The sequence below is a fragment of the Ambystoma mexicanum genome, chromosome 1p (genome assembly GCF_040938575.1).
Source record: "Ambystoma mexicanum isolate Mex_15411 chromosome 1p, UKY_AmexF1_1, whole genome shotgun sequence".
Taxonomy (NCBI): Eukaryota; Metazoa; Chordata; class Amphibia; order Caudata; family Ambystomatidae; genus Ambystoma; species Ambystoma mexicanum.
Window position 1 is genome coordinate 742,669,273 of NC_090921.1, and position 12,567 is coordinate 742,681,839.

Genomic DNA, 12,567 nt, shown 5'->3' on the forward strand with positions numbered 1-12,567 from the left:
TAAGGGGCTAGGGGGAACCAGAGTGGTGTAATATGGAAGCAAAAGTGCAGGAAATGCACATGCTTCTTTGCGGGGCACAGGGATATTTGAAAAATACACAGTATTTCCTATATTCCACCCTCAGTCTGTTGTCATCTCTAGGATTGTCAATAATCCAACAACATAAACCCTTGCTTTCCCACTGCAAAGCTAAAAGCTCCTGTGGCACCTGGGTCTGTGGCTTCGCTCGTGGACGAACTACATTTCCTGAAGTTCTCAGCGCAGTGGGGTGTCCGCACACCAGGCCTGCAGGTGCCCAATCCAATCCACGATAGGGAATTCAGGTCAAAGAACCTGAAATCAGTGGAAGCAGACTTTCGCGCACAGCTTCTCAAGAGTCCAGGCCAGCCCACAGTGTTTCTAGCCTTCAGTGTTTGTCTCTCCGCTGTAGTGTTTCCCGTCTGTACGTCTGGCTCCCCTCAATTTCGGACCTCAGATTGACTTATTTTGGACTTGCTTCTGGATTTTCCCTAGGATTTGGTATCCTGAATTCTTTTCCTCTTACTGACTGATGACTATTCTTTCTGTCTCTCCCCTCCCCAACCTCTTGAATTGCTTCTGGAATTGTATACTTGGACCCTACACTAAATGTTCGACCTGTGACGTTGGGGCAGGGCCACCCTTTCTTCCGAGGACTAGTGTGCTCATTCCCCCTGCGTGTGCCCTCCTGAGCTTTCCATAGGACACTTGGACCACATGGCTGAGATCTACTTGTACTAGGATACACACTTCTCCGATCTGGAACTCAGGTGGGTGGTATTATCAATTGTTGTGCGACTGGGGCTAGGGGTGTTTCGCGGTTTGCTGTGCTTAACTAAATTCTTGTTTTTTCAGCCTGAAGGGAGCGAGCACTGTGGTATTCCTTCCACCTTTTCATTCCGTTGCTGGCATATCAATCTAGCTTGGAGTGAGTCTACAGCACACATTCTGGCAGATTTGACAAGGATGTGGTGGACCCTCAGAGGGCAAACAACTGAAGTTTATTTCTATTTGGTTGCCAAATGTCACTCTCTGGGCGCCCTATTCAAAATGTGCGCAGTACAGGGTCGGTTGTATCCCGCAAAACATCCACAAAGACCAGTGGCTGCTAACTGGAAAAAGTATTACAATTAGCCAAACTGGTGGCCCCTCATTAAAATCTGCTGACCTATTGTGGACCCCTGAATGCAAATTGATCAATTGGGTGCCTGAAAATGGATCTTAATTACCCAGACATTATTAAAAGGATTTTGTCCACTTTTGTCAAGATTTAAAACAAACTCCAGGACAGATCTGCACCAAAATCAAGTCAGAGTAGGCTTTCAGGACCAGATATGCTTTTTGTGAAATTTTGGCACAAATCCAGACAACAGTTCTAGTAGAAAGTGAGGGCAAACTTTGCCCTATGAGAAACTGCATTTAAAACACATTTTCGGATCCTCCATAAAGCTTTGGCCCCTTGTGAAGAAACCTTGCAAAAAAGTTTAAAAAAATCTAAATTGCTGTCTATAAATATATATATTTTTAGCAGGTTCATGCAAATGTATTTAATGGTGCCAATGTTATAAGCATCTAGATGGGGCGTCCAACTTAACCGCAACTACAGGGCTTTATCACTGACCTTGTGTCGTAGATAGATATACATAAATAGTTTGATGAGTTAGCCATTACATTCTCCATAAGGGATGCTCTTAGAAATCTGTTTACTCTATTGGTGGGCATGTGTTCCACACTGTGATAACATGACGGCTTGCAAACAGTGTCTGGGGGAAGGGTGGGGTCATTATCAGCCTGGGCTTCCCGTGGGTTTTCAACAGTAATTACTTTGAAGCAATTAATTTGAAATCACTTTGAAATATATAGGGGCTTGTGTGTTAAGGGGTTAAAAGGGGAGGGCAGGGACTTGGGTAGGGGAAGATGGTTGGGGAGAACCCCCAAATAACAATAAAACATAGAAAGTGATTTTCGAAGTAATTACCGTCAGCAAAATGACATGGAACCATCAGCCTGTGGCACAACTAAACCTGTCCGGTGTTTGATATCCACTATGTAGATCGACTAAAAGGAGTGCGGCTGAGACTTGAGGAACGCTAAGATCAGCTGTCCTGTTGCCACCTATACTGATGGGCGAGTCGGAGAACACCAGCGGTGCTGGATACTGACATGGTGGAGACTGAATAAAATGCTGGAGGTAGTTATGCTGAGCTGTGAGCACTACCAGCAAGTGAAGTTTGTGAGGGAATGAGGGACACAAATTGCAACCTCTAGAGCCAGTGTTTGGACACGAGACCCTCTGACGTAAGGATTGAGAAAGACAGCAGAGTGAGCAAGACCACACTTCGTGAATGGGTAAGGAAATGGCGTGGCTACAGATACACATATGACCACTGAATGGAGTAAAGTTATGAAGGCACTACACAGGTGAAGAGGTCCAAGGAAAAATGCTGATTATCAGGGTAGAGAGAAGGGGCTGAAGCAGCATGGAGAAAGAGCAGAATCAAGATAGTATCATGTATGTAAAGAAAGTACGTGCTTAGAACCTGCTGCACACTCTGACACTAAGTCCAAGTTCCGAGAGTGAACTGAAGAAATACAATGCTGAGAACCTGCTTCAAACTGTGACACTAAGTCCAAGTTCCCATCGTGTACTGAAGAAATAAAATGCTGAGAACCAGCTGCACACTGTGACACTAAATCATACTAAGTCAAAGTTCCCGGAGTGAACAGAAGAAATAAAATGCTGAGAACCTGCTGCACACTGTAACACTAAGTCCAAGTTCCCAGAGTGAACTGAAGAAATAAAATGCTGAGAACCTGCTTCACACTGTAATACTAAGTCCAAGTTCCCAGAGTGAACTGAAGAAATAAAATGCTGAGAACCTGCTGCACACTGTGACACTAAGTGCATGTTCCCAAAGTGAACTGGATAACTAAAATGCTGAGAACCAGCTGCACACTGTGACACTAGGTCCATATTCCAAGATTGAACTGAAGAAATAAAATGAAGAGAACCTGCTGCATACTAGAACTCCAGGCAACCACTGTAAACTGTAGGTTGTACATAAGAACCTGCTGCGACAACAAGCAAGGACTTTGTGTCACAGTGTGCAGCAGGTTCTCAGCATGTAGTTTCTTCTGTTACTCTGGGAACCTGGACACAGTGTCACAGTGTGCAGCAGGTTCTCTGCATGTAGTATCTTCAGTTTACTCTGGGAACCTGGACGCAGCGGGCAGCGGGTTCTTGAGTTCTAGTATGCAGTAGGTTCTCAGCATTTTATTTCTTCAGTTCAATCTGGGAACATGGACCTAGTGTCACAGTGTGCAGCTGGTTCTCAGCATTTTATTTATCCAGTTCACTCTGGGAACTTGGACTTAGTATTACAGTGTGAAGCAGGTTCTCAGCATTTTATTTCTTCAGTTCATTCTGGGAACTTGAATTTAGTGTTACAGTGTGCAGCAGGTTCTCAGCATTTTATTTCTTCAGTTCACCCTGGAAACTTAGACTTAGTGTCACAGTGTGCAGCAGATGCTCAGCATTTCATTTCGTCAGTTCACTCTGAGAACTTGGACTTGGTGTCACAGTGTTCAACAAGTTCTCGGCTTGTAGTTTCTTCTGTGTACTCTGGGAACCCGGACTCAGTGTCAGTGTGCAGCAGGACCAGAGTGAACTGAAGAAATGAAATGCCGAGAACCCTCTGCCTACTGGGACGCCAGGTTCCCCATGCAAACTGCAGAATGTACATAATAAGAACCTGCTGCCTACTGGGACACTGAGTCCAGGTTCCCAGAATAAACTGAAGATACTACATGCAGAGAACCTGCTGCACACTGTGACACTAAGTCCAGAAGAACCTTAATGCTGAGAATTGGGGCACTAGGTACAAGCTCCAATAACAAATTAAAGAAACTAGACCCTGAGAAATTGCTGTCTACTGGGACACTGAGTCCAAATCCCCAAAGTGAGATAAAGGTAGTACATGCTGCTAACCAATACGATGTTGAGAATCCACTGCATGTTGGGACACTGTTACCACATTCCCAGAATGAAATGATGTACAGCTCTGCTAGGATATCCCTAGATGCTGGTGTATGGAGCCTTAAGCCTCAGAGAAAACAAAGAAATATAGGGGCAGAGACCTCGCTATGTGGGATAGGGGATAGGTATAGTGAGACCAGAATCAGAAAGCAGATTGAGAAGATCACGCAATTATTTGCTAGAATACAGTTCCATTTTGGGACATGGAAGCCAGATGCCCCACATGAACTGAGAACCACCAAAATGGACTCACATGTGGCATGTTTGACGTTGAGTCCAGCAGTCCATCACAAAGAGAAACCGACCATTCATGAACCACTGCTGCTTGTTGGGCTGTTGAATCCAGACCACCCCAATCAAACTGAGAAAAACCAACATGGAATACCTGTTCATTGTTGGGAAATTGGGTTCAGCCTTCCAGTACAAACAGGGAAAGGCAATTATTCAGCCAACTACTACCTGCTGTTAGGTCCAATTTGCCAGAAGAAACCCAAAATTCCAACAAGATCAACTGTCAACTCGAAACAAAGTTTTGTGGAACCTTTATCCCAGCCACTCATCCTTCACTCTTTTAGCAAGTCAAACAGAAATAAGATGAAAGGTGGGACATCTCTTACCAGCTTTGACGTCAGCCGGGTTGAAGAAGTCAAACATGCGTTTCGGAATTCCCCATTCAGTGCTGACCATGATGTTGTGGCGGGGCTGGTACCAGAAATCGTATCCGAAGGGCGCTGCATGGCCGTCCTTCTCCCAGTTTCCCTTTACCTCAAAGGTTTCTGCATCCAGGAGGATGAACCCACCTGCAGGGAGCAAGCAGAGGGAGATGAAGGCAGCCATGAGCTAGGTCTATGCAATCTGCATATCCCTCTGTATAGGAACACAGGGCCGGTCTTTGCGTCAGGCAGCCGAGGCGGCTGCCTGACGTCAGTCAGCCTCTAGGGGGCGCAGCACCGGCAGTCCACAGTGCTAGAATACACGTGTAACACGTTAGTTTCCTAACATTATAAAAATGAATGTGCCTGTTCATTTTTATAATGTTAGGAAACAAACGTGTTACACATGTATTCTACCACTGGCACTGCTGCAGGCTGCAGCCTCGGCCCTCAGGCAGGACAGTGCTAGAATACACGTGTAACACGTTCATTTCCTAACATCATAAAAGTGAATGTGCCTGTTCATTTTTTTAATGTTGGGAAATGAAAGTGTTACACGTGTATTCTACCACTGGCTCTGCTGCAGGCTGTGACCTCGGCAGTTTCTAGTCCATTTGGTGCCCAGGGTGAAACATTAGGAATGCGCCCCCCCCCCCGCACCTCATCCCAATGCGCTACTCCCACCGCACCCCGCGTTCCACTCCTGCCACACCCCGTGCACCACTCCCACTGCACCCTGCGCGCCATTCCCAAACTACACCGTTAAGGAACTCCTACCCAAAGTCAAACAGTCCATCACACAAGGAATGAATTGCCATTTGCAACGGTGGGCCACTTTTTCACTGGTGCCCAAGACAATTTTATGCCCCAGTCCCACTTAGGCTGCAGATAATGAGGACTGGGCACACCAACCAAGAGACCATGAATATGGCACAGGATGCAGTATATACAACCAACAAAGAACACAAGATGCTGAAGGGGGTTTGGAGGCAACCTAAGCCAAAAGGGCAATGGCAAGGAGACACCTGAACCCAATAAACAATCACTTTAACATTCTTTGAATGGGAATCAAGGGTTATGCTTTGATACAGTAAAGTCTTGACTGTTGTAAGGATACATGGACCAGGATTATTTATTTATTCATGCAATGTTTGTCGGGTACCTGCATATTTATTTATTTATGCAATGTGTGTCGGATACAGGTATCCGACACACATTGCATAAATAAATAAATAAACAAATAAACAAACAAACAAATAAATAAATAAATAAATAAACCAGTTCGTAGCTTAAAGAATATTTACTCAGCAACACTGGTCAAAACTATTGTCCGCATAGTGAAGTAACTCATCACCAGTGCCATGGAAGTGGTTTAAAGTGTAATTGATATATAGTTTGGAAAAGAAGCGGCATGAATGAAATAGCGCTGCTTAAAATTATTATTTTGGCCATTTTCTGGGCTTGCAGGGACAACCCATGGGCCCAAACGGGTCTCAGTTTGTACCGTGGCGGGGCCCACAGTGCGTCCCTGCAAGGCACGCACACTCCCCACAGCCCACTGCACCTCCCCTCCCATCCCAATGCCAGCACAAAACCATTTAGTGACTAATGGGCCACCGTTAGCAGTTTCCTGCCGGCATTGTGATGGAAGGGGCTGGTTTTAGCTGCAGGGGGACCTAAAGTGTTTTTATTGGTGTGCTTATGCCCCCACCCCAAGTGGTGCAAAAGTGGTCAGAGGGAGCCTCTGACTTCTGTAATGTCACGTAGTACTTTTGTACTACGTGACATTACAGTCGGAAGGGGCAGCGCCAGAACCTGACCTGCGGAACTTTCCCCACGTCAATGTGCCACCCCACAAACTAGGGAATTCCATCCCCTCCAGAGGCTCCAGGGAGCGGGGCAATTACGTCCCCTGGGGCTATTGCGCCCCGGGCAGTTGCCCGCCTCGTCCGGGCCAAGAAACAGGCCTGGCCTCGTCCCTCGGGCAGGGCAGGGCAATTTGCAAATAAATTAGCAACATTTGTTGCTTTATTACCTTCCCCCGGCCCCGGGCGGTGCCAGCGCTGCTGGCGCCAGCCAGGCCCATGGGCGCACGTGCGGTGTGCCCTCCTCCAGGCTATGGGCGCGCACTGACACTGAAGTGTGGATCGATTGGGGCTGGCTGTTGTTGTCTGCCCCGGCTATTACAGAAAAGAGGAGCGAATGGGTCACTAAATCCTGAAGTTGTTCCCATCACAAGCACACACTGCCAAGCAGCAGCAGAATCAGCAAATACAAACAGTTGCTGCATCCTGCCCTCGCTGATTGGCCTTTTTTCAGGAAACCCGGCAGTAACTACAGCCTGCCTAGGCAAGCACACTTCTTTCCTCCTGCTCCCGTCCTCGCAGGTGAGGCCTATTGCAGCATAGGCGTTTTATGTATTTTAAAATGGTATTGCGGAGATGACTGGGCCATCCAAGAACAGCCTATGCAGGCCACAAAGCTGGACACTTTTGTCAAGGCTCAAGTAGTCATGAAAAAGGAAGCGAGCACTGGTGGTGGACTCTCCTCAGGAGATCAAAAGGCCGGTTCTCAGAAGACCTGGGCATAGTGTTATCGTCAGCAGATCTTAGACAGTTGAACGTTACAGCGGGGTTGGATTGGTCGGTCCATTGCCCGTTCCAAAATCACTTCGAGGGTGAGGCCCTGTGGGCCGGTACCACGCTTGGGCCAGTTTGGGGGTTACTACGCCCTCCAAGTTCACGCTCCCGAGCATTTTGTTCGTCGTTCCCTCTTTCCTGGGCATGCACTGCTGACTTTATTTTAGTGCAAGAGTTTCATACATTTCACTGTTCGCTCAGACTTGTCTTATACTGTTCTTTGTCGTTGTGCTTCTTTTGTTTGGAATAGCAATCATGCTAGTCTAACGAGATAAACAAACACCTACACGAACGCGCCTTGTGAATGATGGTGTGAAGGATGGATGCAGGCGCTGGACCAAAAGCTGAGCGAAGTCTGCACAGCTGCTGGCTTGGGAAAGCGACTCAGCAACTACAGTAGAAACCGTCTCCGTGGACGGTTGGCCGGTCTTCCGTATAATGAAAATACCCAGACTTGTAGGATGCATGCTTCACTTTCTTTGTTCCATTGAGGGTGACATGCTGTAGCATCAATTCATGGCCTTTAAAATACCCCGAACGGTGCAGCTTCCGATCTCCTTTAACACAAACGCTGGGAAATGGCCATGACTAGCTAATGCCACATTAATCAAAGCCAGGTCTCTAAAGAATAGTTCAAGTGTTGGGGAATCACCTGCTCACACTTTCTGTCGTGTGACCAACCAGTGCGCAAAAGATGTTTCAGAGCATGGGGCTCTTGATGCCACCCATTTCTGCATTTGATACACCAGCAGCTAAAGACACCCTGGGGAGGCAGTTCCTTCTGCATAGTCCATTTCTCTCCCAAGCGCGGGACAATGTTCTTTACCATAATGGAGAATGTGAAAAGGCGCAGGGCTGCAAGGCTGGGGGGTGAGGGTGGAGGGCAAAGCGCATTACGCTTGGGGTACACTGGAGATGCTTCCCCTGATACCTGCAGTACTCCAAGTCCCTTGAAATGAAATTCGTCTATACACTGCACAATGTGCAAGGGCCGCTGTTATTCAAGCAGCACACGACTAGTAATTTGCAAAAAGTAAACCAAGAAAAGGTCATCTTCCACATTTAAGAATTTGATTGTTTTTGTTTTTATGTTGGGATGGTAGACATCGTTTTTCTTTGCGATTTTACAGTTTCATGGTGCTGTCGGGAGCTAAACTGAGTGATCACGAAGGAAACATTTAAGAATTTTGAGAGTTCACAAGCATGAGCGAAACACACCCCAATACTCGAACTGCCATTTCTCTGCCGCGGTAATGCACTGCAGTGTGTTTCAATGTAAAGTCCACATTGTAATGTCACAATTTTAGAACGCCACCTCTCCAACATTAACATTGGGAGCTATGTTGAATTGTACATGCATGTTAACTCTCTGCATATGTTTAAAGTAGACTTTACCAATCACATGAAGTAGTGATATTGTTTAAGTGTGTCCCTCCTAAATATATTTAACTTCCCGTGAGATATTGGATGCAATACATATTGCATAAATGCATGTATTTTAATGCTTAGGTAGACGGCCTTGTACAGCTATCGGTGGGTATGTTGCTGGTGCTTGTTCTTGGAGGTTTGAGTAACACTGTTCAAGACCAGTTCATCACCTTTTAAGAGTGGCTAAATGTTTGAGGTCATACGAATGACATTAGTGTAGATCTGAAATTGTCGATTCTCTGACCTGAGTCATAGCAGCAAACTGGTCATTGTTACTAAAAATGAAGAGCAAAAGCAGACTAACATAACCAGGCCTGTTCGGGTTTGACCCTCTTATTGCTGTTTTCTGAGGTTCATGAAATTCTGCAGATGCCAGCATTGACAATTTTGTTAACTCATAGTCCCCACTGCCGCTGCTCAGCCCTTGACGCTTGCATGAAATCGCAGGTCGGACGAGGGAGGGCGCCAACGATGCTTCCCGCCTGGGGTGCAATCTGTTGTAAGGCCTGCCCTGTAGGAACACATCCCAGAGATGACTCCCTTTGCATTTTGATGCCGCACACATTGAAACCGCTGATTTTTCCGCTCTATCCCACTTTTACCGACCTACAGTTTAGACGGATGTACTTTTACCCCCTTGTTTTAGTACTTTTTTTGCTGCAAAATGCAGATGGTGAGTTGGTGTGTAAGGTATATATCGAGGTGGGAGATTGGGGTAATAAGAGGGGTTGTGGGATCTCCCCCTCCATTTTGCGGTAAAAAAAGTGAAAAGGTCGGTAAAAAATAAAATTCTGCAAAACTGTAGGTCAGCAAAAAATATTTAGCAGTTCTTCATAGAACCATTTTTCCTGCACATAGAACGATTCCGTGGCATCACTATAGGAATCATGTGGTGGGTTTTGGCCAAAGCAGTTGCTAAATGTGAGCATCATACATCATTCATCTGGATGGGTGGAAACGGTCTAATGTGTAACGTGCCCCTTTCCCCATACAAGCATTATCGACAATCACTATCATTATAACATTGGCACTTTGCTGGCCATTGTAAACAATGGACCAGTCAAGGGCCTGAACTGAAAATGCAAGGCCTGCTATTTCTCTCCAACCTTCCTCATCAGGGCTTAGTGCCTCCCTTTGCCAACATTCCACCGGAACAATACTCACTGTAAGATTCCAAGCATCTTTTCCAACAGCGTTTTTGTTAACACGATTTTATGTTTTTGCCACATAACTGCATCACAACGCTAGTGGGACGGAGAGGAGGGCTTTAACAGGTGTTATCACCCCTTACTCTCCTTATGTGGCCTCAGATAATAACTCTGGTATGGTCCGATAGTACCTATTACAGCCCCTATGCTGGTCTGTAATACCATGATATGGATTCCAGAATGTTCCTTTGGTTGTTTATTTTGATATAGTGATATTGCTCACTAGATAGCCCTTTTGAACGTTTCCTTACATATTGAGGAGAACCATCTCCGGTTCCGGAAGCACCTCAAAACCTTCGTCTTGGCTTCTGCCTTTGCTCCCTTTCTCCCCTGCTGATCTGCTCTCTCTTGGCACTGTGCACCTGGCCACCCTCTGTCCCCTGGGCCCAGGTACCTGCTCACCCTGCCACCTTCCTGCACTGCCACCTGGCCACCCCTTGCACTGGGGACTGAATCTGTACCCATACACCCCCCCCCATTTTTCTTCTTTTTCTGCACTTATTCAGACTTACCCAGTCTGCTGCCTTAAACACAGCACTTGCCACTTGCTGGCTGCACTACCACAGTTTGCCTCAATTTTCTATTTATTTTTATTTATCTGTGCTCCTCGGCTTCTGCACTTTCCACTCTCCCCCTTCCATGCACTTTTTCCCTTTTCCCTTTCCCATGCACTTGCGCGTTCTGAATGTCACTGGGCCGAGTAAGATCGTTTTTATGTTGTGCTGTGTTCTCTCCTGCTCCCCTCCCTTGCCTAGTCGCGCTCTGAAACACTTGTGTACGAGCGCGATACAAATAAAAGATCATATCATATCATATTGGAAGTTACCCAGTCCCTAAATATTGTAATGGCCTTACTTACTATCCAATCATTTCTACAAAGTTGTTAGCATGTTAACTGCTGCATCCCTCGTCTCCTGTACTTCCATTTCATTATCCACCATTAATGCCGTCTGCCTGGCTGAATCTGAGCTTTGATAGCAACATCAACTGTGAACTATGCCTCTTAAAACAGCAACTACATTCCAAGCATTTCTCTGTCATCCTTTAAGACTATCTAGCAGCTGGCTATGTTTTTCCCAGATTGTGTGGCTCCTAAAACTAACTCTATACTCTTTCCTGTTTTAATATCTCTCTGTACAGAAAATAGCAGTGGGCTGTGAGAAGGTTCCATGGATGATTCCTCTGGGCTAGGGGCACCCATTCTCGGTGGGCATTTCAGTGAGGCTGTCTCCACATGAATAGCCCCCACTTTCAGCATTGCCACCACTGTCTTGTTAAATGTATTGCAGTTCTGTTCAGAAGTGTCAGTACTGTTCGATGAATGGTATAGCAGGCCTCTTAAAAAGTGCTAGTACCAGTCTATTGAAGGTCTATATCCTGCACAGTTAAATGCACAGGAGCCCTACTCATGAGTGTTGATGCTTCCCCATTCAGAGTGAAGCAGTACTGCCAATAGGAACATGTTCAGTCCTAGTAAAAGCTTAGGAGACATTTTAAGATTTGCAGGCACTGTCCCAGTAACCGTCTTGCAGGACAAGAGAGAAGGGGTCAGTACTGCTCCATTAAATACAAAGCAGCCCTGATACAAAGTACTGTTACCACCCACACTAATAGTATTAATCCCTGCTAAGAAGTGCTGGTACTAGCCTATGAAACGTAGAGCATCTCTCCAAAGCTGTGCTGTTACTGAATATTTAGAAGCTTTGCTGAGAAGCAGAGATAGTGTACCGTTGCTAATGTAGGTCCCCAAACATTAAATTGACTTCCCTCCCATCCAATCACTGCTAACGTGAGGGCATGATGTTTGCTATGGCTATTGCCTTCTTTACATCACTTCCATTCATTACCACCCTACACCTCGTTTACTGTCACCTGGCTGTGTAGAACTGCTACTGATATAAGTGCAAGAGCCGTCCCATTGATTGTATAGCTGCCTTGCTGAGAAGTGCAGACACTGTTCTGCTAAAGGCTTAGTAGCACTGGATAGAAGAGCGTGTTCTGAGCCATTAAATGTACTGAAGCCTTCTTCAGATGCGCGAGGACTGTCCCTTTAAAAGTATAGTACCCCTGCACAAGAATCTGTGGCCAGTCCAATTAAAACCATTGGGGCCCTGCCGAGAAGTGCGCATACTATACCTTAAAAAGTACAGCAGTACTTCTGAGATATATTGTTACTGTGCCATTAAAATGAGATGTTAGTACTATCAAGTATGGGCCGGCCTTTCAACAGTAGCTACCCATTTCAGGAGTGTTTTTTACCAACTTCGCAGATGACACCCAGCTGGTCTCAGAGACATCGGGGAATCATGCTGCAGACACCTTAAACCTCCAAAATATATACAATCTGATCTACTCATGGATGAGAAACAACTGGATGTTCCTTAATGATGCAAGAGCAAAATTAGGCTCTGATTACCAGGATTTTTCTATGCAGGAATGTAACATCCTAGTGCAGGACAAATTAAGAACCCTTCTCCTACATCTTGACTGCGCCTTGAGCGCTGAGTCACATGCAGCCCAGGGCGCAAAAACTGCACCTACTATTTAAAACTCCTTAGGAATATCTGCCCATATCTCACCGAAAA

The 12,567-nt window shown here is 46.0% G+C and overlaps 1 protein-coding gene across 2 annotated transcripts in view; it reads right to left on the reverse strand.

The window, feature by feature from the left end:
• Nucleotides 1-12,567, reverse strand: part of LOC138580052 (methanethiol oxidase-like) — a 489,426-nt gene that overhangs the window by 254,539 nt on the left and 222,320 nt on the right. For both annotated transcript variants that reach the window (XM_069650290.1, XM_069650292.1), the window contains exon 6: nucleotides 4,672-4,854. In XM_069650290.1, coding sequence (XP_069506391.1) covers nucleotides 4,672-4,854 — 183 coding nt within the window. The remainder of the gene's footprint in view (nucleotides 1-4,671; nucleotides 4,855-12,567) is intronic.